We start from the raw sequence: 27252 nt of genomic DNA, 5'->3' as shown, positions 1-27252 counted from the left end.
AAGACCAGCGCCTTCCCACCATTGATTTGTGCGAGCTGCGCCTGCAGGTCCGCTAAGCGCGCCTTCTCTAATTCCAATTGGTACCTCCAATCAAGTGTGGGTCGACATAGATGGCCCTCCATACCTTCCGTACCCCTCGGCTCTCCTACCGGCTCGAACACATGAACAGGGACGTGAACAATGCGACCAAGGAAACTCACCGTTTCGATGTGCCGATCCGCATTGCCAGCTCCTTGGGGTCGACGTCCACCGCCACTTGCACCGCCCGCTGCGATGAGCTGTCGCACGCCGCTGGTCGTGTGCCCGCCGCCGTCACCTTGCTTTGACCCGCAGGTGATCGTCGAGTCTCCCCCTCGACGCGCTGATTTCCGGACCGGAAGCACTCACGCGTCTTTGGTCTATTGCTGTGGTCCTTGTCGCTCACTTGTTTGCTCTTGCTCCTGAAGCTGTCCTCCTGCGATCAGCTGCCACCTGCCGTTCGGTGTCCTCGACTGTCGCCGCTCCACTGGAGCCGATGGCAGTTGACTTCCGATGACTGGACCTGGCCTCCTCGATCGCTGCAGCTTCTCTCCGCCCGCCCCTGCTCCTCCCAAACCGCCGATGATCGGCTTGTTGATGCCTGGACGTCTCTCCTTTCTTGCCTTCCCCTTTTCCTGTGCTTCGTTCCTGACAGCAACAGGATCCTGTCGACTGCGCCAGTAACGTTTCGCTCTTGCTTCCTTCTGATAGCAAAAGCGAATAGGTTCTTTTCCTCTTCTTTCTTCTGCACCAGGGGTGCCCCGTCGGAGACGGCTAGTTATTACTTGAAGGCTGAAGGTCTATAGGAGACGATACTTGCAAACAACAGAGAACTTGCAGGGGATATAACTTGAAGCTTTATATACAATAGTTTACATATATATACAGGTTGAGTAGTGAGCACAACAACAACATGGAACTGGCTAACATTTAGGGGAGGCCCCTACTCGGCATAGCCGAAGATGCGTTGCATCTATCTCCGTAGCCCAGAACCTCCCTTCCGGGCTCCGGGACCCAGTTTTAAAGACACATGGGCCCGGCCCACATTCATCAGCATCCAATCGTGTCAAACCCTTAACACGATTGGTTTTTAGCCACGTGGTCCGCCCTCCAACTTCATTAAGGCACATAACTCTCTCTCAAATGTACATATTGTAAAAAGGGCATCATTTCCCCTTAAAACACAGTACATTCCGAGAATTCACACACATACGGATTGGCCCCCCGGGTTACGTGCCCCGCCCCACACTTCCACCGTAGTAAACAAACTCTCTCCCCTATGGAAAGAAAAAGCAAAACACATAAGAACAACATGTCAAAACACTGCCACGGGTACGTTTCTCTCCCCAGTCCCCGTGACCTTGACGCTTCCCGGCACTAGGGCAATTGTCGGCCCCAACCCAGCTGCGACTGTTGCAAACCTCGCCCGGGAGCACAGATCCACTTTCTGATAAGAGTCGGATCACAATGGACTGCCGAAGCCACCAGTTGTCCTCCGGGGTCGGGGCGGCGACATAAGTCGAGATGGCCGCCACTGTCCCCAATTAAGCAGGTGGCTGTGCTCGTTCTGTCCGGTGGTGTCTGTGAAGCCGCGCTGTCGGCGTAAGATGAAACGGCGGCTTGACCTTTTTACGCTCTTGGTTCTTTGTTCACTGGCACCAAGCGGCCCCGGCCAGAAACACGCGTCCTTCCCCAAAAAGGGGACAATGGGAGGCATTGGGTGCGCCGGCCGCTCCCTCCCTGGCTGCTGCTAGCTGCTGTCTGCCTTGCGCGTCACCCGCTGCCGCCCGCTGGGGCCTCCGGCAGCGACGGGACCCCCCCCCCCCCCCAAAAAAAAAAAAAAAACGGACGTTCGTAATTGCCTCCCAAAACGAAAGCAGACTGCCTCCGTCCCCATTTAGGTTTCACACAATACGCCGGGTGCCGGCGATCGCCGCAAACGCCGTCTTGGCATCGGCAAAAGCCTACTGATTCCTTACATACATATTGTGCGAAGGCACTGTTTATTATTATTTTTATGCGAAGCATATTACTAGAGCTACACTACAGCTCGTCGAGCGCGGCGGTGGAGCTACCATTGACCTTTAGCGTGACCACGTGACACCACGTGACAACATGACGTCACAGCAGAGGAGAGATGGGCTGCCGGCTCGCGCGGTCTGCCGCGGCGGTGGAGGCTCCACATCAGAGGCGCGGCGGCTGACCACGTGACAACATGACGTCACAGCAGAGGAGAGATGGGCTGCCGGCTCGCGCGGTCGGCTGCGGCGGTGGAGGCTCCACATCAGAGGCGCTGCAGCTGACCACGTGACGCTACAGCAGCGGTATAAAGCTGAGCTTGCCTCGCTCTCCGGGCACTTACGAGGCGGCCAGGTGTTGTATTAAAATGACCAAGTATTCAACCAAGGAAAGCCATGTATTACCAAGCCTAGCCATCAATATGCTTCGCATCTGACTAGGCTTAACCTTAGCTAAGCCTCAGCCATTTTTTTGCAGGTGGATACCACCGCCACGTACCTCAAAGCGCGTTTTTCACTCACCAAGGTAGCCAGTTATGCGCCTTCTCTTTCCTTATGTGACGCTCGGCGGCTTCACGTGAACAGTTAATTTTGCTTTCGCACTAAAAAAAAAAAAATCAGGGGTACTTTGACTGTCTGAAGTGCGTAGAGGCGAAAGCGTTTTCCGCACCACTTTCGCTGCTTATGTGGCACTGGTGACGTCACTATTAGATGACATCACAGTGGGAGAGAAAGAAGAAGGAGGGGCCGTAATGAAGAAAGTGAAAATTGTATTTGAGGAAAGGAAATTACGCAGTAACTGTCTCACATATCTCGGTGGACACCCTCGTTTGTAGAGGAAGGGAGGAAGTGGGAGAGAAAGAAGAAAGGGGGACTGTAATGAAGAAAATGAAAATTGTATTTGAGGAAAGGAAATAACGCAGTAACTGTCTCACATATCTCGGTGGACACCCCCGGTTGTAGAGGAAGGGAGGGAGTGGGTTTGGTTTGGTTTATTTGGTTTACGTCCCAAAGGAACTCAGGCTATGAGGGACGCCGTAGTGAAGGGCTCCGGAAATTTCGACCTCCTGGGGTTCTTTAACGTGCACTGACATCGCACAGTACACGGGCCTATAGAATTTCGCCTTCATCGAAATTCGGCCGCCGCGGCCGGGATCGAAACCGCGTCTTTCGGGTCAGCAGCCGAGCACCATAATCACTGAGTCACCGGGAGGAAGTGGGAGAGAGAAAGAGGGGCCGTAAGGAAGAAAATGAAAATTGTATTTGAGGAAAGGAAATTAAGCAGTAACTGTCTCACACATCTCGGTGGACACCCGTCATCATCGATGAGTCACTCCAGGGGCTGGATGTAACGATGTACCGACGGACGGAAGTATGAGCCATTAAAGGCTTTCACCTTAACATTCGCTGACTGCGACGGATGTCAGCATGAAATGCTGTGCAGGTGCAGCAGAGTGTAGCTTTGGAGCATCCTATTCATGTAAATGCAGTTCTTACACTGTGGTTCGTAAAATTGGTAGATTGGTTTTTGAGGAGGGAAATTGGCGCAGTATCTGTCTCACATATCTCGGTGAACACCTGAACTGCGCCACAAGAGAAGGGAGGAAGTTGGGAGTGGAAGAAGAGAGAGAAAGAGGTGCCGTAGTGGATGTCTCAGGAATAATTTCGACCCCTAATTTCGATCACCTCGCGATCTTTAGAAAGATTGCCAGGTTAGAAAAATGGAAAGGATTCGAAAAAAAAAATGGAGCCTTGTGGATGGATGGATGGAAACTTTATTACTCACGCACACAAATTCTTCCCGGGTGGTTCCCTACTGGTCCAGGAGTCCACGGGCTTGTGGTTGTGCAGCCTCCCAAGAAGAATGAGTGGGATTGGGGATGGGGGGCACTGCCTTTGGGGAAGAACAAGAGGTCCTGCGCAAGAGGCCCCATCGGTCCTCTCTACATATCATCAAATCGCAACATTCTACAAACTCAGCCGCATGACACTGCCACCACCCCGCAGTACCTTGTCGCCTTTATCCAGCGCCACATGGCGACAATTAGAGACAGGCTGCTTCATTTCCCCCACCGCCTCTCATGCTTTCACCCCACCTTTCCTCCTGATTGTAACACCTGTGGCGTGCCCAGATCCACACTTTTCCACTACCTTTGGAGCCTTGTGAATAAATATGTCTTGGCAGAGAAAGAAAGCAACATTTTCCTGATAAAGTAGCATATAATTACACAATGCATACGTCACCAGAGGATATCTGTGCAGCTTTTAGCGATTAGTTTTCATCAATATAAAGTGTAAACTCAACCGAACCCTGTGCCACATGCCTTGTTCGACCAATTGGCTCATCTTTTTCCAACAGATGGTGATGAGGCAAAGTAGCATGCGTAATGCTTCTTATGGCATTGATAACATTCCAGCCCAAAGTGTCAAACTAGTGATATAAATAATATCTCCAGTGCTAGCTCATATTGTCAATACAATTTTCCCGGCAGGCGTTTTTCCGGCAAAAATGAAAGTAGCGAAAGTTCTTCCATTATACAAGTCGAAAGACAAATAACATCCAGAACTACAGGCCGATATCAATAATACCGTTTTTCAGCAAGGTCGCTGAAAAACTGTACGCAGTAAGACTTAACAGCTACATAGAAAAGCATAGTATTCTGTCACCCTACCAACACGGATTCAGAAACGGATATTCTACAACAACTGTCCTTTCGACCTTTGCTGACAGAGTTAGGAAATTCAGTGATTCGGGTTCCCGAGCAGCAGGCACATTTTTCGACTTCGTCAAAGCCTTTGATTCTCTAAACCACAGTATTCTTAAATAAGAGTTAATTGGTAATGGCGTCAATGGCACACCCCTAACACTCATTGAAAGTTACCTAAAGGACCGTCGTCAACTTGTTTTCTTCGGAAATTCACAGTCCAGTGCTAAGGTGATTATGTTGGAGTTGCCCAAGGCTCCGCCCTGGGGCCTTTTTTTTTTTGGCTTTATATCAATGACTTGCCTTCGCTATTAACTTATGCCCAAACTGTATTATGTGCCGATGATACGACTCTAGTATTAGCAGACCGTGATGAAAGTGCGCTGATTAGAAAAGCAAATAAAGAATTACAAAATATGCATAAATGGTGCATGGCGAATGCAATCAACGTTAATCTCAGTAAAACCGTTTCTATCCTTTTTCACTCTAGAAGAAGAATTGTTTCCCAGCATACAGATGTAACCGCCCTATTCAGCATACTACCAACACAAAATTTTTGGGCATTGTGATAGATAAAAAAAATCTCTGCCTCTGTCTGCCTAATGTCATCTCGGTGGACACCCGAACCGCACCGTACAGGAAGGGAGGAACGCCACCACCCGTTCAGCGCGATGCCTTGCCATTTGAACGCAAGGTTTTTTGAGGAAAGGAAATGGCGCAGTAATTCTCTGCCATCTCAGTAGACACCCGAACCGCACCGTAAAGGAAGGGAGGAACGCCACCACCCGTTCGGCGCGATGCCTTGCCCTTTGAACATATTATCAAAATTGTCATCGCCTTTACCCTAGCCCATGTAAAGGCCTGAAGAAGGCGGATGAGCGGCTCCTTCTCCGCCTTCTCACCAATACTTTGCTGTGCCCGGCAGCGCTAAAACATTTTGACCCCTCCTTTAGCGGCAGCTGCCCACACTGTAGTGCAGTGTCTTCTGACACCTATCACATGGTGTGGGCCTGCCCCTCCAACCCCGCTATTCCCCCCATCCCCAACCCAACCCGGGAGGACTGGGAGGCGACCCTGCTCGGCTGCCACGACTTACAGGCCCAACAAGCCTTAGTCGGGCGCGCCCGGGCGGCGGCAACCGCCACTGGGGTCCCATACTAGGGACCTCCACCTAGTGTTTGTAAGGATCGGTCCCTTACGGGCTGATCCAAACATACCTCCAGTTCATTCGAAATAAATGTTTTCACCACCACCACCCCCGGATCACGTATGACAACGAAGTGTAACGTGGCATTTATGTGCTTTTTGCACGCGTTATTAGAAATCGGAAATTATAATTCCGTGCATTATCAAACTCACAGCTACACTGATATCTTGACAAACATTGAGAAGGCACTGGCAGCAGTTATTTTTTGTCTCGTTTGGAGACCAACCGGCGCTTGCATGCCGGTCGCGTGGGAGGGCTAAGAGAGTCTCGTTAAATCTCGTTAAGTCTCGTACGGTGCCCGGATGTTCTCGTTTCAGAGCCCGGATGACTGGAATTCAGTGCCCGGATGAGTGGATTTCAGTGCCCGGATGAGTGGATTTCAGTGCCCGGATGACTGGAATTCAGTGCCCGGATGAGTGGATTTCAGTGCCCGGATGATGGCTCTCGGTCTCGGCGTGACGTCACCACACTGCCGACAACGGGAGCTAAAAGCATTTCATGCTTAAAAAGCTCATACGGCCCATATGTACTTTCTAAATGCCGAAATTTTTTCCTCCTTGAGGTACTTGTTAACCTTTATTACGCCTTTGCCCATTCACATATTAATTACTGTATATCTGTTTGGGGATGCACATATTCATCACAAATGGCCCCTTATATGCTTTTCAAAAACAGCTCTCCGAATTGTCGCGCAGATTATTGAGCATGCACATCCGGATCAATTATTTGCCATTCTGGTATCCAAAATATATACGACATAGTAACTTATAATACCGCTTCCTTAATTTATCAGATAATTCACAACATACTAAATTTTACTACAGTATGCCTTCATCACTCACTACGCACCAACATGTCTACTGCAATACATCGGCTCTTGCTTCCTACAATACACACATATTATGGTCGACAAACACTAGAATTTATGCGTCCTCATTTGTGGAACAGTTTTGCTTATATTGTTCAAATTTCACCTACTCTTCATGCCTTCCAAAAACAAAACATTTCCTACTGAATTCATCCCAGTGTATATTCTTTAGTGCTTTGGTTTGTGTTTTTTGTATAAAAATAACAAGTTTACTTGATGTTTTCACTAGTGTCCAGTGCCTACTGCTGTAATATGCTTACTGCTAAATAGTTGCGTTATTATTTTTTTTGCTGTCGTCTTCATCTTATGTACTAGCTTATAGTGGTCGGGACCCTTAAGAACTTGTGTGTTTGTATCGATGCCTTATGCTAAATAAATACTTTGTCTTTCTTTCTCGAGTTTCGGAGTTTCTTTCTTTCTTTCTTTCAACGTGCACTGACATCGCACAGCACACGCGCGCCTTTTGCGTTCCACCTCCATCGAAACGCGGCCACCGCGGTCGGGTTCGAACCCGGGTCCTCCGGCTCGGTAGAAGAGCGCCTTAACCACTGATTTACCGCGGCGGGTGAGTCGGCATGAGAACATTTCAGGACTGGTCTAGTTTACAATCGCTCACAGTTTGGGGCAGGCCATATTCTGGTATAAGGCGATATAAAAAAAAATCTCTGCCTCTCCTGTAACCGAGAGTAGAGTAAGTATGAAATGTTTACGGGCATACTCGCTAAGAGATCGCTTTCCGCAAGACGCTTCCTACCTCTCCGTTAATCAGGCTCTATTGCTCGGCTTAAGCAGCTGTGACGGTGGCGGCATGGAAATGCAGGACTATGCAGAAGCATACGCGGACACGACGAGACCCAGGCCTGACAAGAATGTATATGCAGCGCGTTCGAAACTGCTAGAAAGCGTTTTCCGCACCACTTTGCCTATGTGAAATTACTAATGTGTGACTAATTACTGATTAATTACTAAATACTAACTAACCGCTAATTAGTGACGCTTAAAATTCGCCTTTAGGAGTGGAACGCGACAGCGTGTTGTAGCGCTGCCAGGCAGTCCACGGAACGCCACCACCCGTTCGGCGCGATGCCTTGCCCTTTGAACGCGACACTTTTTGAGGAAAGGAAATTACACAGTAATTCTCTGTCATCTCGGTGGACACCCGAACCGCACCGTACAGGAAGGGAGGAGCACCACCACCCGTTCGGCGCGATGCCTTGCCCTTTGAACGCAACGCTTTTTGAGGAAAGGAAACGGTGCAGTAATTCTCTGTCATCTCGGTGGACACCCGAACCGCACCGTAAAGGAAGGGAGGAAGGCCACCACCCGTTCGGCGCGATGCCTTGCCCTTTGAACGCAACGCTTTTTGAGGAAAGGAAATGGCGCAGTAATTCTCTGTCATCTCGGTGGACACCCGAACCGCACCGTACAGGAAGGGAGGAGCACCACCACCCGTTCGGCGCGATGCCTTGCCCTCTGAACGCAACGCTTTTTGAGGAAAGGAAACGGTGCAGTAAATCTGTCATCTCGATGGACACCCGAACCGCACCGTAAAGGAAGGGAGGAAGGCCACCACCCGTTCGGCGCGATGCCTTGCCCTTTGAACGCAACGCTTTTTGAGGAAAGGAAATGGCGCAGTAATTCTCTGTCATCTCGGTGGACACCCGAACCGCACCGTACAGGAAGGGAGGAACGCCACCACCCGTTCGGCGCGATGCCTTGCCCTTTGAACGCAACGCTTTTTGAGGAAAGGAAATGGCGCAGTAATTCTCTGTCATCTCGGTGGACACCCGAACCGCACCGTACAGGAAGGGAGGAGCACCACCACCCGTTCAGCGCGATGCCTTGCCCTTTGAACGCAACGCTTTTTGAGGAAAGGAAATGGCGCAGTAATTCTCTGTCATCTCGGTGGACACCCGAACCGCACCGTACAGGAAGGGAGGAACGCCACCACCCCTTCGGCGCGAAGCTACCGGCGCTTGTATGCCGGTCCTGTAGGAGGGCTTAGAGAGTCTCGTTAAATCTCGTACGGTGCCCGGATGCTCTCGTTTCAGCTCCCGGTAAATTGGTAAATTGGTTTTTGAGGAAAGGAAATGGGGCAGTATCTGTCTCACATATCTCGGCGGACACCTGAACCGCACTGTAAGGGAAGGGAGGAAGATAGGAGTGAAAGAAGGAAAAGAGAAAGAGGTGCCGTAGTGAAGGTCTCCGGAATAATTTATTTTATTTATTTATTACAAATACCTCACGGGCCCTTGGGTGAGGGCTTTACATGAGGGGTAAACCTACCCCTCATGGTGGGTTTACCCCACCCCTCGACCACCTGGGGATCTTTAACGTGCACTGACATTGCACAGCACACGGGCGCCTCTTGCGTTTCGCCTCCATAGAAACGCGGCCGCCGCGGTCGGGTTCGAACCCGGTTACTCCGGCTCGGCAGACGAGCGCCTTACCACTGAGCCACCGCAGCAGCTCCCGGATGTGTGGAATTCAGTGCCCGGATGTTGGCTGTCGGTCTCGGCGTTACGTCAGCACACTGCCGACAACGGGAGCTAAAAGCATTTCATGCTTAAAATGAGACGTTCAGGTGTCCACGGAGATGTGAGACAGTTACTGCGCCATTTCCATTCCTGAAAACCCAATTTGCAGTTTACTTTTACCCGCCACGGTGGTGGTGGGGAAATATTTTAATGAAATAGTTTAGGAGGCTGTAGTGGCGGTTGGAGCTCTCGGTCCGGAATCCCATCGACGTAGGCTGCTGTCCGGGCTCTTTCGATGAGTTGCTCTTGACTCATTTCGTCCGAGCTGGTCAGAGCTGCCTCCCACCCCTCCTGCGATGGCTGGTTATTAACAGTGACCGCCTGATTTCGTTGGCAGGCCCATGCCATGTGGTACAGGTCCGCCTTCTCCCCGCGCAATTTGCATTGTGAGTCAAAAGACTCCGGGCCAATTTCGTGTAGTCTTCGTGGGTTGTAAGTGTTGGTCGGTAGCTTTCGGAGGTGTAGTTCCTCCTCTTTGTCTGGTGTCTTAGCCGGCGGAGGGTAGACAAGACGGGATAAATTTAAGTTCTGAAGAATGTCGGTGTAAGTTAGTAGTGCGACGTCGACGGACCGGCTCTTACAACTGGATGTGCACTACATGATAGACGAGCTGATAGAGGCACAGCTCACGGCGCAGGTGGTACGGCTCTCCACTACTCGGACTGGCCAACAAGTCCTGAGTGATTTAAACATCAATTGCCCCCGAGAACAAGACACCAAAACCGACTTCCCAGCCTCATGGAGAGGACAATTCAAGGCGGCTCCACTACCCAGGAATATGCACCCCGATTTTCACCAGTCAAGACGACAAGCACGTGCCGAAGCCATGAAAAGGCACTACGGGGGGCGCCAGGGCGTGCTCTATGTCGATGCTACGGGTCCCGAGCAGGGAATGACGGCCGTCGTGGTAATGCACCAAAATAAAACAATGGACGGACTAGTACTGGCTAGCCAGGACATACTGGATGCGTAAGTGACGATTGCTCTAGCTGAAACACACACTAGCTCGGAATACATTCTTACAGATTCACAGACAGCGTATCGCAATTACCTCAGGGGCAAGGTTGCACCACTAGCATCTAAAATCCTGCAAGATTTTCCTGCAAATCCTGCAAATCCTGTGGGTTGGTAGCCACACCCATGGCTACCAACCACGCTCGTGGTGACCTAAGGCTAGAAAGAAGACTCTCCTCATCACCACACAAGCAACTATCCTCCTCGGACGCCATAGACTGGACGAGAATGCCAACTGAATGTTCACATTTAGATTAGTTCTTCAAGATATCGAAGTTACTGTCCTTGGTGCGGAGCAAGTCCCACGCTCTATCGTGCCTCTTGGGAGTGCTAGGACAAACCTAGTCGAACGTTAACAGCGCCATACCCGACTCACGAGCCGGGGAGGCACCGACCACCGAGCTCGTGAAAATTCGTCTTTTGGCTAAATAAAAATTTCTTTCTCTACGCTCACATCTAGAGCCACGGCGTGGTCGCCCCATACAGCGTACAGTCTTTGTCAAAAGTTTAGAGCCAAGGGGGCTTGCTTGTAAGCCTTGTAGTGGGACTCATGAAGGATTCGTGGCAGCCCTACTCATTGGAGGAGGCAGGACCAGAAATCAACTTACCTTGAGGAAATTTGGAGCGCTGGAGATGCATTACGAACCACACATTGTGGCTCAGAAGCAAACCCCCTGGGCTCCAAACTTTTGACAAAGGCTGTACATTGCTCACCCATAACGTTATGGCGAAGCTTTATGACCAGAAAATGTACTGAAGGACTCTGGTTATATCACTGCAATAGGGAGCTTCCCCTGTTTACTTCAAAGCCTTTAAAAATTGTGGAATTAAAAAAAACTTCTCATCTATTACGCTTTCGTACCTCTTTCAGTATTATTGAAAATATCTCCTAGTTTCCTCAGTCATCTTTCCTATTATCGTTCGACTCCATATAGAAGAAGCAATTCTATCTATTGCTTGGAATTCCCCCAAACCCTGTTCAATCCTCCGCCGTGGGCATGTGAATTTCTACAGAGCCTAACAGCAACGACGACTACTGCGGTGGCAGCAGCAAACGGCTCGTGACACTCGGATCACGAGGCGCGAGTCAGATGACAAAGAAGGCAGAGGTTGGTGTCCCCTTTGTCTAATGGCGTTCTCTTCGCAGTGGGCAGCCAAGCCGACGTCAATTTCCTCCGTATCGGCGAAACAGCCTGAGAAGCAGCTCTTTTCGAGGCAGCAACCAGTGCGGAGAGCTCCGCCTGGCATCCTCAAGGCTCCGCAGGTCTTCTTCAGCCTCCTCGAGGGACCTTGCTCGAAGACCCTGCGGTTCCAGATGGACCAGCCACCACCGATACCGGGAGACCCTGTCCAGCCGCACTCACAGGAAGCGGGGCAGGAACCGGTACTGGCCGCTGGACCCGCCATCGGAGAGGGCACGTATGGATCGAAGGGAGGGAAGGGCGACTCCTGGTTACCGCCATCGACCGAGGAGAGCTCCGACGACAAGTCCCAGTCAAGGTACTGTGCACTGTTCTCGAGGAAAATGCTGTGGCTCGCTCTGGCGGACATTGATATAGAAATTACCAAGGGATGTATGCTGAATCTGAACGCCATTTTGATAATCTCTAATTAGCAAAAAAAAAATTCAAAACAAAGCAGAGCACAATTTCATTGCTTAGCGAGTAAATTTTTTGCGAGAACCGGCTTAATGCGCGCTGTGCTGCTTTGCTTTTTTTGCTTACAAAGCGCAGAGTAGCTACAGTGAATTTACTGTAGCATAGCGCGCCTGTGTTGACGCAGGCGCGCTATGCTGTGCTAAGTACGTAAAATAAAGATAGGCATATTTTACAGGCGCATTCTTTATTGCTTTTCACAGAGCGCAACTACGGCCTCTGGTGGCCCCAAGGCTCTATTCTTGGACCGCTATTATTCTTAGTCTATATTAATGATCTCTGTAGCATCTATATTTCTCCTACACTAATAATGTACGCAGGTGACACGGATATTTTCTTCACTGCACGCACCCTTACGGAGCTTCAGGAGATTGTTAATAAATATATGGAGTCACTTTCTGACTGGTTACATGCCAACAGGTACTAATACTAATAATACTAATAAAACGAATACTAATAAAACGAAACATATTATATTCGCTCCAATTAACAATCCAATGAAGAACGATATTCATGTTATCTTTCGGGGCACTCAGTTAAAACAAGAGGTGAAGCAAAAATTTTTGGGAGTGTGGTTCCAAGAAAACTTGTCTTGGGACACCCACATTGGTAATCTTGCTCTAGAGCTCAGTAGATCGTTCGGCTGCTTGTATAGAATAAGTTCACTTATACCTTTGTGGCTGAAAATTTCACTCTATTATACTCTCTTTTATTCCAGACTTTCCTACTGCATTTTGGTTTGGGGTACAACCTCTAGTAGAAACTACCTCCGAATACTAAAGTTACAGAAGCGTGTACTTCGGTTACTTGAAAGATATGCAGGGCACCCACAAGCCTTACCAACAGGTCCACTGTTTGTAAAGTATTTTCTTCTAAGAACTGATGAAGTTTATTGCCTCAAGTTATTGCAGTATGTACAAAAACATAAACTACACGCATTTAGCAGTCCCGCTGAAACATACACGCTCGCCCTTCGAAGGCAAGAGCGCAGAAAGCCTCGAACACGCACGAATTATGGCAAACAGCATTTAAATTACCAAATTCCGGTGCTTCTAAATAAACTTCCAGATGATGTCGACCTAAACAAATCGATTAAGAAAAAAACGATCAAAACAATGGTTAACGAGAAAGAAATTCGCTACCAGTGACTTCTCTCTTAAAGCCGTATGTAGCGTTTGTAAAACAGTGCTCTTTTACTGTGTGTTGGATGTCGCCTTTATCTTATTTTCCCTCCTTTTCATATGTACTATCAGCGTCAATTGAAACGCGAACAAGCCAATTGAAACGCGAACAGCACAACTCGCAGATATTATACAAGGGAGGCAAAATACATGAGCAGTTGATTTTCCCATTGAAGCCGAAAAGACCGCTCTTCTGAAATGATAATAGCCCACGCCTGTATTTCATCTGCAGCCTCTAATATGCTTGATTTTTTGAGCTCGCGTTCGAGTTGTTTTGTTCGCGTTTCATTTGACGCTGATAGTACAAATGTTTGCCACGATGACTGAGCTTGCATCTGTGTTCATATCTTCTTTTTTTCTTTTTGTCACATTTACGGCAAGAAATCTGTTGCATATATTTGTGTACAGGGATATGTACTGGATCCCCCATGACAGAACTGTGTAGAGTGTAACTACAAATGTGTGTGCTTTTTTCTTAAAATTTTCCTGTAATGTTATCGAAACTGCATGTGGAGGGAGGGCCTCGTCAGGCTAGTAGCCTTTAGCTCTCCCTTCGCTTTCTCCTTGTATTGGAAACAAACAAAAAAACAAACAAACAAACAAACAAACGAGCAAACAAGCAATACGTAGGATAACAGCTCCGGAAACAGTGGCAAGTTGACGTGTCAACCCGCAGTGTATACGAGTGCAATAATTCTCTGTCGCCTAACCTATATCACAAGCTTGGAGCGAGGGCGGAAGCCAGGCGGATCCCGGGATCATCGTCTTCGAAAACTACTTCTGCATAAAAATACTTCGCTATGTTCGCTACTCCACGAAAGCAGGTTCATTAAATTGCTTCCGAGAGGGAAAGATATCCGCGGCCAAATCGCAAGGGGAGTAGTGTATTGCTGATGTACAGCAACGTATGCGCATCAGTATAACCCGCATCCTTTCCGCGTAGCTGCACATGCAAGCTTCAAAAGGGATGAACCAGTAAGGCCCTCGCGAACGCCGGATGGTCCTCGCATTTTCAGGGGCCGTAAACAGGGGCGGTCCTCGTCTCCGAGACACCGGGCGAGCAACATCAATGCCAGTGAAGTGCGCATCATGGCACCGTTCTGGATGGCGGAAGACATCCGCCGCTACTTCCACAGTTGCCAGAACGTCTACGGCGACCCCAGGGGTGCAGCAGGTCGCCCTTCCATGAAGATGGTCCCCTCGACGTTGCAGTTCTCGAGGCAGCCACACCGCAGTCTGTCCGCGCTCTGCATCGTCGTCGTGTTCGCACTCACCTTCGCGGCCATCAAGACGGACGTCTCCGTTAGCATAATGCATGGATCGAGGGGCTGCCCACCGTCCCATCGATCCGCAACCAAGCCGCACCCCATGCGCAGACGATCAGAGGTATCCGCCTCCCAGCCGACGTCACTGTCCTGCGCATGGGTGAACCCACATCAGCAACAGCTCCTGGTCCGGCTCTACCCTTGGCTGAAGGGTACACCAGGTACCCTAAAGATCACACAGGGCTTCTTCAGCTTCCCCAAGGGTCCCTCCGCCAAGACCCTGCGCTTCCAGATGGACCAGCCACCAGCGCTACCACTGGGGCGCCCGGCCAAGCTGTATGCACCGGCACAGGTTCTGCAGGACCTGTTGCTGGCCACTGGAAGCGCCACAGGAGAGGACCTGGTTGGACCTAGAGCAGAGAAATGCGGCTACTCGTCACCAGAACTGACCGAGGAGAGCGGCGACGACAATTTCCGGTCAAGGTACCGTCCCTGGACACTGCTGCTTCCTTTGGCGTACTGTACAACGCCTCATTGTAATTGGACATTAGAAGTTGGCCATTGGAAATAGCTGAGTGCCATTTCTTGGCGTTTAAAAACAACGGTCGTTTTCATCACTGCGGTGCCAAAAATTGCTTTTTAACCGCCAAAGGAAACTGAAACCAATTGGGTGAAAAGCTCACGGAGCCACACCCACGAGCGTAAATTACTTTGGGGAGCATGGGTTACGCGTCTTTTATATGCAGCCGGAGAAGAATGTGTGGAGAAAATATCCCCTTTGCTAAAAGTAAACAAGCAACGGGGTTTTCTTCTCTGCCAAACTGTGCAGCCCTTAGGGCACTCATACCAGCCAAAAGGTTCCGAATGGTAAGGACAAGGGTTCTTCTTACTTTACACAGATTTGGAGCTTAAGGGCTGCCATGAGTACCCTGCCACACGGCTAAGACTCAAAACCCGTTGATCGATTACTTTTGGCAAAGATCGTACGTGCCCCTTTTCTGTGCACCCTGGAGGGAGGGGGAGAAAGGCCCCTCCTGTTCCTGCCTCGCCACTTAAGCGGAATGGCGAGTATTAGTACAAAAACTTGCATCATCCGTTCTGCGCTGCTCATACATTCAATACCGTTCTGCAGAAAACCGGGCGCCATCCGGGCGGCGTTGTGTCGAAAAACCCACGTCAGACATGACGTCATGCGTGTAATGAACGTAATTGAGAAGAGGGCTAGTAATGTGAATTAAAGGTCGGCGCATGTCTCAAGTGACTTTAAATTTCTCTCGGGATTGGAACCCTTGATTCTCGGGACGGCAGCCAGGTACGCTAGGCCACGTTATCGCGTTGACTTGGCTGAGGTGCAAGGGACGTTAAAGAACCCCAGGTGGTCGAAATTTCCGGAGCCCTCCACTACGGCGTCTCTCATAGCCTCAGTCGCTTTGGGACGTTAAACCCCATAAACCAAGCAACCAACCAACGAGCTGAGGGGGTGATGTGTGCGGTATTGGCCTAACTTGAAGCTTAGTAATATAGTAGTTAGTGGAATGAACTAGAGACGTGCTGATCAGTGAGATACTATAATTAAAATAACATGCGGAAAAGTTTAAAGATAAATATGTGGAAACTGTGTTGTGATGATGGGCATAAATGTGTGAATATGAAGAGACAACAGTGGCTGATCGGGAATAGAACTGCTGAAGTGAGCCATTAAACCCTTCGCGTGACACTCTCAAAGGTGGAGCCCAGGTGGTCGAAATATCGGGAACCCTTCACTACGGCGTCCCTCACAGCCTTGAGTCGCTTTGAGGCGTTAAACACCCCATAAACCATACACCTTAGAGGCGGGGCTTAATTAAGTGTCCCCTGTTGGGACTTTGGCATCCCACCGCTGCCACCACTGTTGGGTAAACGGTCGAGGCGACGGTGAGTCAAACGACTTTTATGTACAGTATGTACAGTCAGGCCGGAATGAAACGTGAACACGCATATGTCATACATTTCTGCCTTGCAGCGAGATATTCCTTTACAACCTATTTGCGATTATGCATTTCAGTAGGCCCTTTACCCAGACACATGAATCAGGCTAGTTGTACACTTCAGCTGAAAGTAGGCAGGTAAAATATTTTGTTTTCTTGACATGCTCTGTTCGCGTTTCATTTCGGCCTGACTGTACAAGGGCTTTTACATGATACAAGGGACAAGAGCACCACGGGCTAGCACAAAGAAGGGCGGCCCCGGCGGCGAGCGTAGCTCCGGCGTGATGGCTCTTCCTGCCCGTCTGCTGCTCGGGTTCAGCGCGGCTCCGTTTTTAAAGCCACCGCTGACGGTTGCGGCAGCCAGCAGTTCAAATCCTCCTATCAGGTCACGGCACTGGCCACCGTTCAAATTAGACCAATGGTCGAGAGGCGCCGGCCGTTGAAGGCTTGAGACAGGAACGGGCGGCCGGAGAAGCGCAGCGGCGTCCGATCCAACGGTGAGGAGGGGGAGGAGGAAGGGTCCGCGTCGGCGCCGGCGAGTCGGGATGAGTCACGCTGCACGCTGCGACATGTCAGAGAGAGTCTGGGCCTGCTTTGAGCGCCGGCGGGCGCGCAGCGCTGGTTTAGACAGGCCCGCCAGCGAAATATGTGGGCGCCGGCACTACACCCCCTAATCTTTATTTTTCTTGGCAGCGTAGCGAGGCGGTAAAGCATGCCGGGCTGCTTCGCGCCACTCCAGCCATGGTGTGATCAAGGCGGGAGAAAGGAGCACACATGATGCCGTCCTCTGACGTGCATGCTCGTGGGCGTGGCTGCTGGCGGACGCGGTTTGGGTTCAACGTGTCTGGAGGGTCTGAAGTCCATACGCCATCCGAAGTTCATACGAAGTCCGTAAGAATGGAGTTTTAGTGACTGTAGAAATTGCTATAGCGATTACTGGCAGCCAGAAACAAATCAATCACATGCGGTCAGGCCCACTAGTGCAAATATTCTTTATTAAAATTTAGTTCTCTAGCTGGCTATTTAACACGATCCGCTGCTTCTTGACGTCCCCGTTTCTTACACTGAATTCTGAATAGCCACTGCTGAACGAGAGGGCCATAAAATTCTGTTAGCCAGTTGCCATAATTTTTCTGGTTAGCATTGACGGCGTTGAACATTCGATTCATGGCACAAATTTTTATTTTATCGATGGTATGCTCGTCTGTAGATTTCATGGTGTTGAAAAATAAAAACCTGGAGGGGTGTAATGTGGCCATATTGAATCCGCTGCATGCTCCGGTAATCATGGCATATTGTAGCTGCCAACATTTGCGGCAGTGACACCAAAATTTCGATTGCGAAGAGGAGATTTTAGGTAAGTTGTAGTTTAGGCTTTGTCAGGTTCTTCTTCGCATAGAATTAGCGATGTCAAACTTCCAAACGCCTGGAGGAGTAAATAAAATACAGTATAATTCAGAGCAGGAGTGTTGCTGACAAAGCGGTTTTCGAGCCGACCACATCAGTGAAATGAGGAGTAAACAGTAACTACGCTTATAGTGTTGCTGATGCAATGACTAAGAAAGCAAAGAGTACCGATCGTAGTCTGTGGACGAGCAACTAACACAATGAGGACTTTCTGCACGGTGCCAGGCTTTGCTGGCGACTACCAATCACTTTGATGTAGTTGAAGTTGAGAGTTTATTTTTGATTACAAAAAGAAGTTACAAGAATATACAGAGAGAGGTCCTAAGGGGCAAGACTGCAGGTAGGACCTCCGATGAGAATAAATTTAAATACACACCTAATCAGAAAATAGAAGCTAAAAAGATCAATATGCATGAATCTTATTGCGAAGCAACACAGACAATAAACAACAAGGTGCATAGTATAAATTGCAAAACCCACAAAGTACAATTACACAATGTAGGGTGCCGTGATAAATAACATTGCTGTAATGAGAATCACATATTAAGAAGAAAAAGTAGGAAAGTAAGTAAGGAAGAAGTACGAAAGAAAAGTTCAAAGGGTAGAGTGCCAATTGTCCATGAACAACCAACAAGGAGAATGAGGGTTAAAGCAGTTGGCTGTCGCCAGGAAAGACTGACGCCGTGCATTAAAGCAAGCGGGGAAACTTGCTGATGTAGCGTATCATAAAAATCCTTTTGACGTCCAACCTACTAGGTCGCGACTCCCAGCCCTTAGTGGAGTTTGAAAAGGCTTACACTGTATAAACGCTCGAAAGAACTCTACGCATGCGCAGAGACGAGCGGACGCCAGCGGCTGCCGGAGCTGGTGCTGGTGGTTCAGACAGCGCAGGCGCCCACGTAGAGCGCCCCGGATCTGAGGCGGCACCGTGGTCCAAGAACGGCCATATAAGCGGCGAGGGCGGAATCGAAGGATACGACGACCTGCCAAGGCCGATAACCATCGACTACGTGGGCACGGCGAGGCACGTGTGCCGCGCACGCGACCACTAGTTGCGTAAACTGCCCACCATTTTTGTCTTTATCTGCTTACTTACAGTTGAGCTCCTTGTTTGAGCCCGAAAGTCGGTGGGAGCTCGTCCCATAGGTGCTGAACAGGTTCTCAAGGGGAGTGAAGTTGCTCTTGTGACACCTCAGCGTCAAGGTTTAAAAAAGGCCTCGAAATTTGCCGTTAGAGTTTCAGCAGGCAGACGACCAGTCTAATATTACTGCCTTGCTTGTGGCTGCTGAGCCCAAAATCTGGTACTGTACTGCTGATAGAACACATTGCGTTGAGGAAATACAGTTGAGAGAGAATGTACAGGGCAGTGGAAGAGTGAAAATAGGACTACTAAACTGGCAAGGTAAAGTAAAGAATTCCTTTCAGCCGTCTCTTTTAGTCATCCAATTAACCCTGTCCTGGGCCAGCTGCGGTCTCCATATATTTACAAACTTCCTAATCGCATCCTCCCGTTAACTCTCTGCCACCCCGTGCCATGTTTACATATCATTGCAATCAGGCCCGTGTACTGTGCGATGTCAGTGCACGTTAAAGAACCCCAGGTGGTTGAAATTTCCGGAGCCCTCCACTACGGCGTCTCTCATAGCCTTAGTCGCTTTGGGACGTTAAACCCCATAAACCAAACCAAACTTTGTTACCGTAAGGGACCATCGGTTATCAACTGTCCAAAAAGCATGCCCTTTCCTTGCCCATTCCTTCCTGTTTAATTTAGCTAGGATATCATTAACTCGTTTCTGATCCCCAATTCACTCTGCTTTCTTCTTCTCTATTAAGGATACCGTATGTTTTTGCGTTTCATAACTCACTGCGTTACATTCGATTTAATTTCAAACCCTTCGCTAACGTCAAACCTTCTGCCCCACTGGGTAGTGCTGGAAAGGCATGACCTATTTGCTCTTGGAGGATACTGTTACTTTGTTGTTCATGAAATCAAAGTGCCCGTCAAATCCTTTTCACCTCATAATTATTTTCGCAGCAATTCCTTTCCCATGGTTCGAACCTGCGCTCACTAAATGGACTGGATAGATGCCCTCCCCTTCCGAGGTTTATTTTTTTATTTATTTATTTATTCAATACTGCCAGCCTCCATTTCGACAAAAGCATTTGTTGGGCGAGTTGGTGTTTTTGATGACCCATAACTACAGCGCAAACGACAGGACAAAGATGAAGAAGAGACACCACACAGCGCTGTGTGGTGTCTCTTCTGCATCTCTGTCCTGTCGTTTGCGCTGTAGTTATGGCCTCCATTTGGTGGCCAAGGCAGGAGCGGTACAAGGATACATCGTACATCGCGACAAAACAAAGCAAGTAAAAATGCGAATAAAGAAGCAAAAGTTAACACACAGGGCTTCATAGAAAGACAAAGAGCAAGATTAAATGCACTCGGTTACCTAAAAATACAAAAGAAAGCAAACAAAAGAGCATGAATGAATACACTGCGCTTAAAATGACAATATGACACCAGATAAAAAGACTTCTGATCTGTCAAGCGGTTCACGTCACACGGAAGCCCGTTCCATTCCAATATCGTTCTTGGAAAAAAAGAAAATTATATGCTTTCGTTCGGCACCGTGGCACCATGATTGTTAAATTGTGTTTATTGCGGGTTGGTCGTGAAGTGTTGTATGCCATGTAGGCCTCAAAATGAATGTTTGTTAAACAATCCCATGCAACATTTTTAGACGGTGGAACTTGCGACGAGATTGAAGTGTCTGCAGTTCAGATTGCCTCAATAGATTAGTAACCGAAACGTGCCTTCCATATGCGTTGTAGATAAATCTAAGCGCCTTCCTTTGAACGCCTTCAATGCGCTGCACATCTACTTGGGTGTGCGGATACCAAACCACATCTGCGTATTCCAGTAATGGCCGTACGAGTGCAGTGTAAGCGGCTAATAGTTTTAGATGTGCAGTGACCTAGACGATTTCTTAACAGCCAGAGCTTGTTGGACGCCTTTGAAACTATGTGGCCGATGTGCGAACTCCAACTCAAGTTACTATTGAATACAACCCCCAAGTATTTGTATTCTTTTACGGGGTAGACAGCTGCACCGTTAATTGTATATGTGTAATTAAGAGCGAACTTTGAACATCACTTTAGTTTCTTTCATATTATTTTTATTCACCTTTACGTTTCCATTTTGGGTGCATAACATGAATCATGCGCTGCGATTCCTGCCCTGAGTTTCCTTCCAGTCAATGTCCTCGGCTAATCAGAGCCTACCGAGGTGTTGTCTTTTAACCTTTGTTCCCACGTGTTGCCAATCAGCCGTCTTAAAGGAACATTGAGGACAACTTCGTTAAGTTTTTGTTCTCAGTAAAATTAGGTACTGTGGTTCCTTCCGGGTATGTTTGTGTTTACCCGGCACCAAAAATACGCATTTATTCCTGAGAAAATTGCATTTCATTCAAATTTTTGACGTCTACATGGAAAGAACTCTTATCACCGATTCACGCAGCTTACTTGTGAAATCGGACGGTGATGAGGACACCTGTGTTTCATTTGTTGGCATTTTCAAGCTTATTGAGGGTTCGTTTACATTTAAACTGGCGTCTCCACCGTTGAGCAATTAAAGGAATAAAATTGCGCAAAGGGATTCAAGAAGAAAAACGCAAGAGGCGTGAGGACCTTTGCGCAATTTTATTCCTTTAATTTACTTGTGCCTTTTCCGCATCATGGCCACGTAACGCTTGCTTGACTGCTGACATTTATGCTGAAACAAATGCCTTTTCGTAAACTACGCGTAAGGGTTTGATATATTATGGCCATTTTTTTGTAACCAGATAGTTGGTATGAGCATTGCCTGTTGACAACCAAGTATCGTGCTGGGACTGTATCATCGTTTGCGTTAGTAAATATTTTGTAATCAACCTATTGTAAGCTAACCGGTCAATAATTTTTCGACTCTTTAACGTCCTATTTCCTGTGGATTAATGTGATCGCATTGTTATTTGCTTGTTGTAAGCATTGATGGTAAAAGCCCAACGATGATATCCTGCAGTTAGAGACCAGGCATGATGTAGAACGCCCGTGTTTGCCTTCTGTTGCAGCGTCTGGCTAGCGTTCTACTACAAGCGCCTGACCAACGCCAGCGGGTCGACAGCGACGGACGGGGCGGGCGTCTGCAGCCGAGTCCCAAACAGGTTCCCGTCGAGGCAGAGCGGCCGGCAGCGCTACATGGAGAACGAACAACCGGCCAAGCAGTGCAGCGAGAGAGAGCCATCTTCGACGAATATGTCAGGTGCGGAGCGGAAAACTCCTGTTCCCTTCGCGTGTGCCTTGGGGTCCAGAAAACCCCATGCAAAACCTCAATACACAATGAGGAAACTCCCCCTCCCCCTTCTTTGTGTTGTCTTCAGGGCCGAAAAACGTTTGGCAAGAAACGACGAGTGGTACGAAACAGCTGAGTGCTCAAAAGCTCTGCAAGTAATCTTGGCATCTTCACTTACTCTCGTGCTTAATACCCCTGCCACGGTACAGGAAGAGGCCTTCGATAATCAGGGCGTTATATTCAAAGGCTGAGGGCGCACAGCTATAGAGCACGAGTGTTGCCCCTTCCCCGCTAAGGGCCAGTGAAGTTCGCGGTGCCGTATTTTGTTTGCTGCATCCGGTCGCTTTATGGGAATGCCCATTAAGTCCTTTTTCTTAGGCCCTCCGCACAACCGCACAGAAAGGGGTCAGTGAACCCAGCGGGAGAAGGGAGGCGCCGAATGGCGGGGGATTACAGGAGACGTCAAACTCCCCTCATGGACGGAGTCGTTAGGTGGCATCCTGTGTGCACGTGTGTACGGCGAGGCAAACCCGCGTCCCAGTGCGTGGCTTTGTGCCATGTCTCCAGCGGCGTGCTTTTGACCTATTGTCACGCTAGCTGCAGGCATGAGGAGCGACGATGGGAAAGAGATGGATTGCAGTGGCTTTCCTCGAACTTGGCGGCAACCGGACGTTGGGAAAGCGAGTGTTCGCGAAGCTCGCAGCGGGAAAGCATAATTATCCGAAATCGTGATGGTGGAAAGTGTGCATATGTGTACAGTGTCGCGATGAGTTACCTTCTTTCCCCAATCATTCATTGGTTGTGTTATTCTTTCCCCAACTGCTGATTGGTGGTATTTTCCTTTCCCCAATAAGTTATTGGGTGGATGTTTGTATAGTACTTGATTGGTTATTCTCCCACCGAGGGCGGGGACATAGGATTTAAAACCCGCTGCTTCGGCAGGACCGAGGGCTGGTTTCGTCACCTAGAACTGCGAGCCAGTCAAGTGTAAATATGTTTTCTCCTTGCTTGTATCCTCCTTTGTGCTTTTAATTGTTATAAAAGTTAACCTCTCCTAAAGTGTCCTCTTGCAATGTGATTGAGCAATTCGAATCTTCAAGACATCAAGAATCCTTCAATCATCATCATTAACTAAATTTCCCTCTACGAGATCAAGGGGGAATCCAACTGGGCCTCTGAAGAGAAGGCATTCGTCCGGGTCCTTTGGAGCCCAAAGGAGCGGCCTTCTAGTATATCCGACCAAATCACATAGCAGATCTTGAAAACAACTTATAAATTTAAAGATGGTGTCTGGTGTTACTTCTTGGATGGAAATGTTATTTTATGCTGAGACCACAGGCAGTATAAATGTTGCAGCAACACAGAGAGGCCCATGGTGGCCAAGGCAATCAACAAAACCTACTGCTGCTGGTGTGAGAAGCTCTCAGTAGTTCTTATATAGAAGGATTTAGATGAGCTAGATTTCTAAACTCAACAAAAGCATGAAATACACAATTAACGGGGAGTATTTTATAACGCATTTCAGTAACGGGCGCTAAAGCTCGACATATCAGTGAGCTGATCCGTGCAGCTGCGTCGCTGCTCCTTTGAGGATTTGCTCTTTTGGCGAAGAGAGGCACATTTTCTAGAAAGACCTTCGAGAAGCGGCGTGTGACGGGGTATAAACAAGGCTGGGGATGCTTGTTGGTAGTGGTGTTTCTACAACGCGCCTTAAAGGCTTGCCAGTGCACAGTGCTGAAAAATCAATGTGCTTTGCCTTCTACTACGAATACGAATTACTCATTTAAGCTTATGAGCATGTGGCAGATTTATTACGGAACTAATACCATAATGTGGCGGGTTCCTACGTAGTAACCTAGCTGAATATATCACCTATTCCCAAAAACCATTTATTAAATTATATATGTATGTGAATACCTGTGTTTATATCTTATTTTCCTTGCTGTGTCTGTGCTCTACGTTTTCTGTTCAGTAGGGCATGAACGCGACCTGTCCAGCTGCAAAGTGCTTTCAGCGCCACCTATCCCCTTTCGATGAGTTGCATGCTTAACAGGAACACTGAATCTTTTACGTGACGGAGATCGTTGTAATCTAGCCCCGACATGTACATATTTCTCATGCTGTTCGTCGTATCTCGCTGTACGGACAGGCAAGACGTCTCCGAGAGCTGGTGGTACCACAACAGCAAGTCGAGAACTGGTGGGAATTCCCGATAGGAGGATTGTCCAGACATTGACAGTGACACCAACGGCGAGTGCTGGCGCCAGTGATGAGCAACACGGCACAATCAGCGTCGGCGCTCAAGAGCGGCCAGAGGTTTGGTGCTGGGGGCCGGAGACACGGGCATCAGCCCTACCGCAAGCCCTGGATAGAATGTGCTGCGCCGACCAGACAGGAGCAGGTCGGGCTGCCGTTCAATATCCCCGGCCAACAATCTCGACCTGCTGTGCTTGGGAGGCGCCAACGAATATCCGCAGTGCCAAGGGGTGGCGCCCAAGTTTAGCGCCTCCACTCGCCTATGTATTGCGCGTCTCTGTGGTCACGATTATTTGACGCGGGCAATATGGTGCTCTAAATATATAGAAAAAAAAATGGCCTGGCTTAGCTTATGGTTAAGCCTAGGATGCGAAGCATAGTAGCCTAAAAAATTAAACATTACCTGGCTATACCTGGTTAGCCATTCATAGACAAGACATTACCTGGCTATACCTGGTTAGCCATTTCATAGACAAGAACAACTCATGTGTTACTCTGCTTCTTCCAAGGCGCTGTTCCCGCTGTTCAGGAGTTTCTTCAGCACGCATTTTCCGTTTGGTAGCATTTCGCCGCTCGAACCGAGTAGAGGTACTCGAAGCTTCATCCTGCACCTCGGCATCGGTTGTCGAACGCTGCCGTCTAGCTGCATACTGTGCACGTCGCTTGGCAAGCCGTACTTCTCGTTCTTCTCCCGTTCCCGTGGCTCTTTGTAACTTGCGCTCTTTGTAACTTGCGCTCTTTGTAACTTTGTAACTTGCGAGCCGCCCTCTCCCTGGCCGACATCTCGCTGCTCAACTGGCTCAACGAGTGCGTCGCCTTTTGCGTGACGTCAGTATCTCCTAGCGGTAGGAGCGGGAGTTAGGCCGCCGGCGGAGGCTGCGCGTCCGCAAGCGAGTGCACGAGGCCCCAGCTTTCACAGCTCTTGTGACGTCATATCACGTGGTGCGCTGATGAAGGTCAAGTGGTAGCTACGCGGCCGTGCGCGGCGCAGCAAGGAAGAGCTCGGTTGTGCGAGTAATATGCTTCGCATAAAAAGCAACTTGGAATGTAACAACTTCAGCGTTTTAAAACTTGAGCCCGACGGTCTGCACTGTGCCGTTAATAAAGCTGCCTCCTCAAGCACCGGTGGTTCCGTCGTCGTCTTTGCGACAGAGAGCGGAGGTCGCACGAGGCTAGGCTGTCAAATGGTCTGTTTGCCTGTTGACCGCCAATGGTGGCGGTGATGTTGCAGCAAGATCACGTCCCATGTCCATGGTTGCTTTGTGGTCTTCGCGGTTCACAGGGGTCGCGCGGAGTGTGCAGCTCTTACGCCACGGCAGACACGGGACCGTGTGGTCAGCCGCAGTAAACAGCCGATATACACCGGGCTCGTGAGGGTGAGAAGTAACCTTGACAAATGTAAATCCAGGCGTACGTGATGTGGGAGGCTTCTCTGTCAAACAGAACATTGTCGTCAGACGAACGCAACGTATGTTCGGGAGTGTCATACACGTAAGCGGGATGCATCCTTGTCTAGCTGCGCCTTGGCCGTGTCGGAACCTTTGAAGGAGACGCCGCCTACTAAACGTGCGCTAACGGATAAACATCTCTCTGATAAATCGAACAGCCGCTGGAACGCCGTCGTGCGGAGAGCTTTTCGCGGAGTGCTTTTCGCTGTATGCTTCATGTTAAGCAGTAGCTCAGCCGTTGTTGTTCCTTTATTTGGCCAAAAGCCTTTAGTGCGAAAGTTTGACACTGCTCCCAGCGATCTGTTTGTTTCTGATGCCTCACTAGCCGCTCCAGCAGAGCTTTGCAACAGCAAAAAAAAAAAAAAAAGCTACCTGATAGACCAATGGCACTCGGCTAACTAACATTTGAGGCTGACCTCAATAAATTTAAACCTCAACACCTCAACAGGGGCCGTCCCTGGACCAGCACAAATTTTTCTTTGTGTAGCTGTGTAGGTTGTGTAGCTTTCCGTTGTTGCGATATGGATGCGCCCAGACGATGTTAATGGGCATAAAGAGAGAGAGAGAGAGAAACCCTTATTATAAACAGGGTGGAGGGAGGCCCCCAGGCGGTGAAGTCATTAGTCCAGCGCCCCATTAGCTATCCGGCTGGCCCGGGCGATCAGGTAGCACTGATCCTCCAGGGCCGTGCTTAGAAAGGGCGGTTTCCCGCTGGGACGAGGAGGGCTGAGGTATGGGGATGCGGAGGAATAAATGGGGCGTTCGCATGTGGGATGGCAGAGGGAGGTATGTGGGCCACAAAAAGGGCAGTTTACTGGGTAGCATGTGGGGCGCGATAGCGCAAGGTGAGGGAAAGTTCTAGTCCAGTGTCGGGGCCAGAATGCCACCTCTTCTCGACGGAGATCTTTGTGATGTGGTGAGTACGTTCTGCAGGACAAGTGGTCTTATTGCAGTACGTGTGAATAGGCAAGTGGAATGGCCTGCACATATCTGGGTAGTTTTTGCCTTTCCTTTTCATCTGCATCTGCGAGTAGATTTTTTTTTTACTGCGAAAGCAGTGCTTTCCTACCCGTCACATTCCCACCCCACCCCCGTCACTAAGGAGCTGTCCACTCTGTCATCGCCTCGCTTGACTCATCCCTGCCCACCTTCACCCTCCAGAAAAATTTTGACGCGTTTGTGAAGCCCCAGCTTAAAATAAAAACACCAAAGTGATCATCGGTGGTAAATTCAACTTATTTCACACATCTATCGATGTCTGGTAGTGCCATCTTTTTTTTTTTTTGAGTTGAGTTGAGATGCTGTAAGCTACAGGGGGAGCTAGCCTTGCGGTTTCTGTCGGCAATTGCTCCACCGTTAACTTTTTTTTGCGCACC

The 27252-nt window shown here is 49.1% G+C and overlaps 1 protein-coding gene across 1 annotated transcript; it reads left to right on the top strand.

The window, feature by feature from the left end:
• The first annotated feature begins 273 nt into the window (after positions 1 to 273).
• LOC149339596 (uncharacterized) lies at positions 274 to 25992 on the top strand. The gene is made up of 7 exons (XM_089550956.1): positions 274 to 333; positions 11419 to 11867; positions 14220 to 14951; positions 18678 to 18866; positions 21952 to 22142; positions 24322 to 24488; positions 25945 to 25992. The coding sequence occupies exons 1-7, from the start codon at positions 274 to 276 to the stop codon at positions 25990 to 25992; spliced, it is 1836 nt and encodes a 611-aa protein (XP_089407082.1).
• Positions 25993 to 27252: the final 1260 nt, after the last annotated feature.

This window comes from Amblyomma mixtum, chromosome 6, assembly GCF_055824585.1.
Source record: "Amblyomma mixtum isolate Tamu chromosome 6, ASM5582458v1, whole genome shotgun sequence".
NCBI lineage: Eukaryota > Metazoa > Arthropoda > Arachnida > Ixodida > Ixodidae > Amblyomma > Amblyomma mixtum.
The sequence above is the reverse complement of the archived record's forward strand: the minus strand, read 5'-3'. Positions and strand labels throughout refer to the sequence as shown.

Excerpts from the sequence above, each read along its gene's own strand:
- LOC149339596 (XM_089550956.1), top strand. The coding sequence starts at position 274 with ATGAGCTGTCGCACGCCGCTGGTCGTGTGCCCGCCGCCGTCACCTTGC. Across the intron at positions 11,868-14,219 it reads GACGACAAGTCCCAGTCAAG|GGGCCGTAAACAGGGGCGGT; the intron begins GTACTGTGCACT and ends TCGCATTTTCAG. Across the intron at positions 22,143-24,321 it reads ATCTTCGACGAATATGTCAG|GCAAGACGTCTCCGAGAGCT; the intron begins GTGCGGAGCGGA and ends CTGTACGGACAG.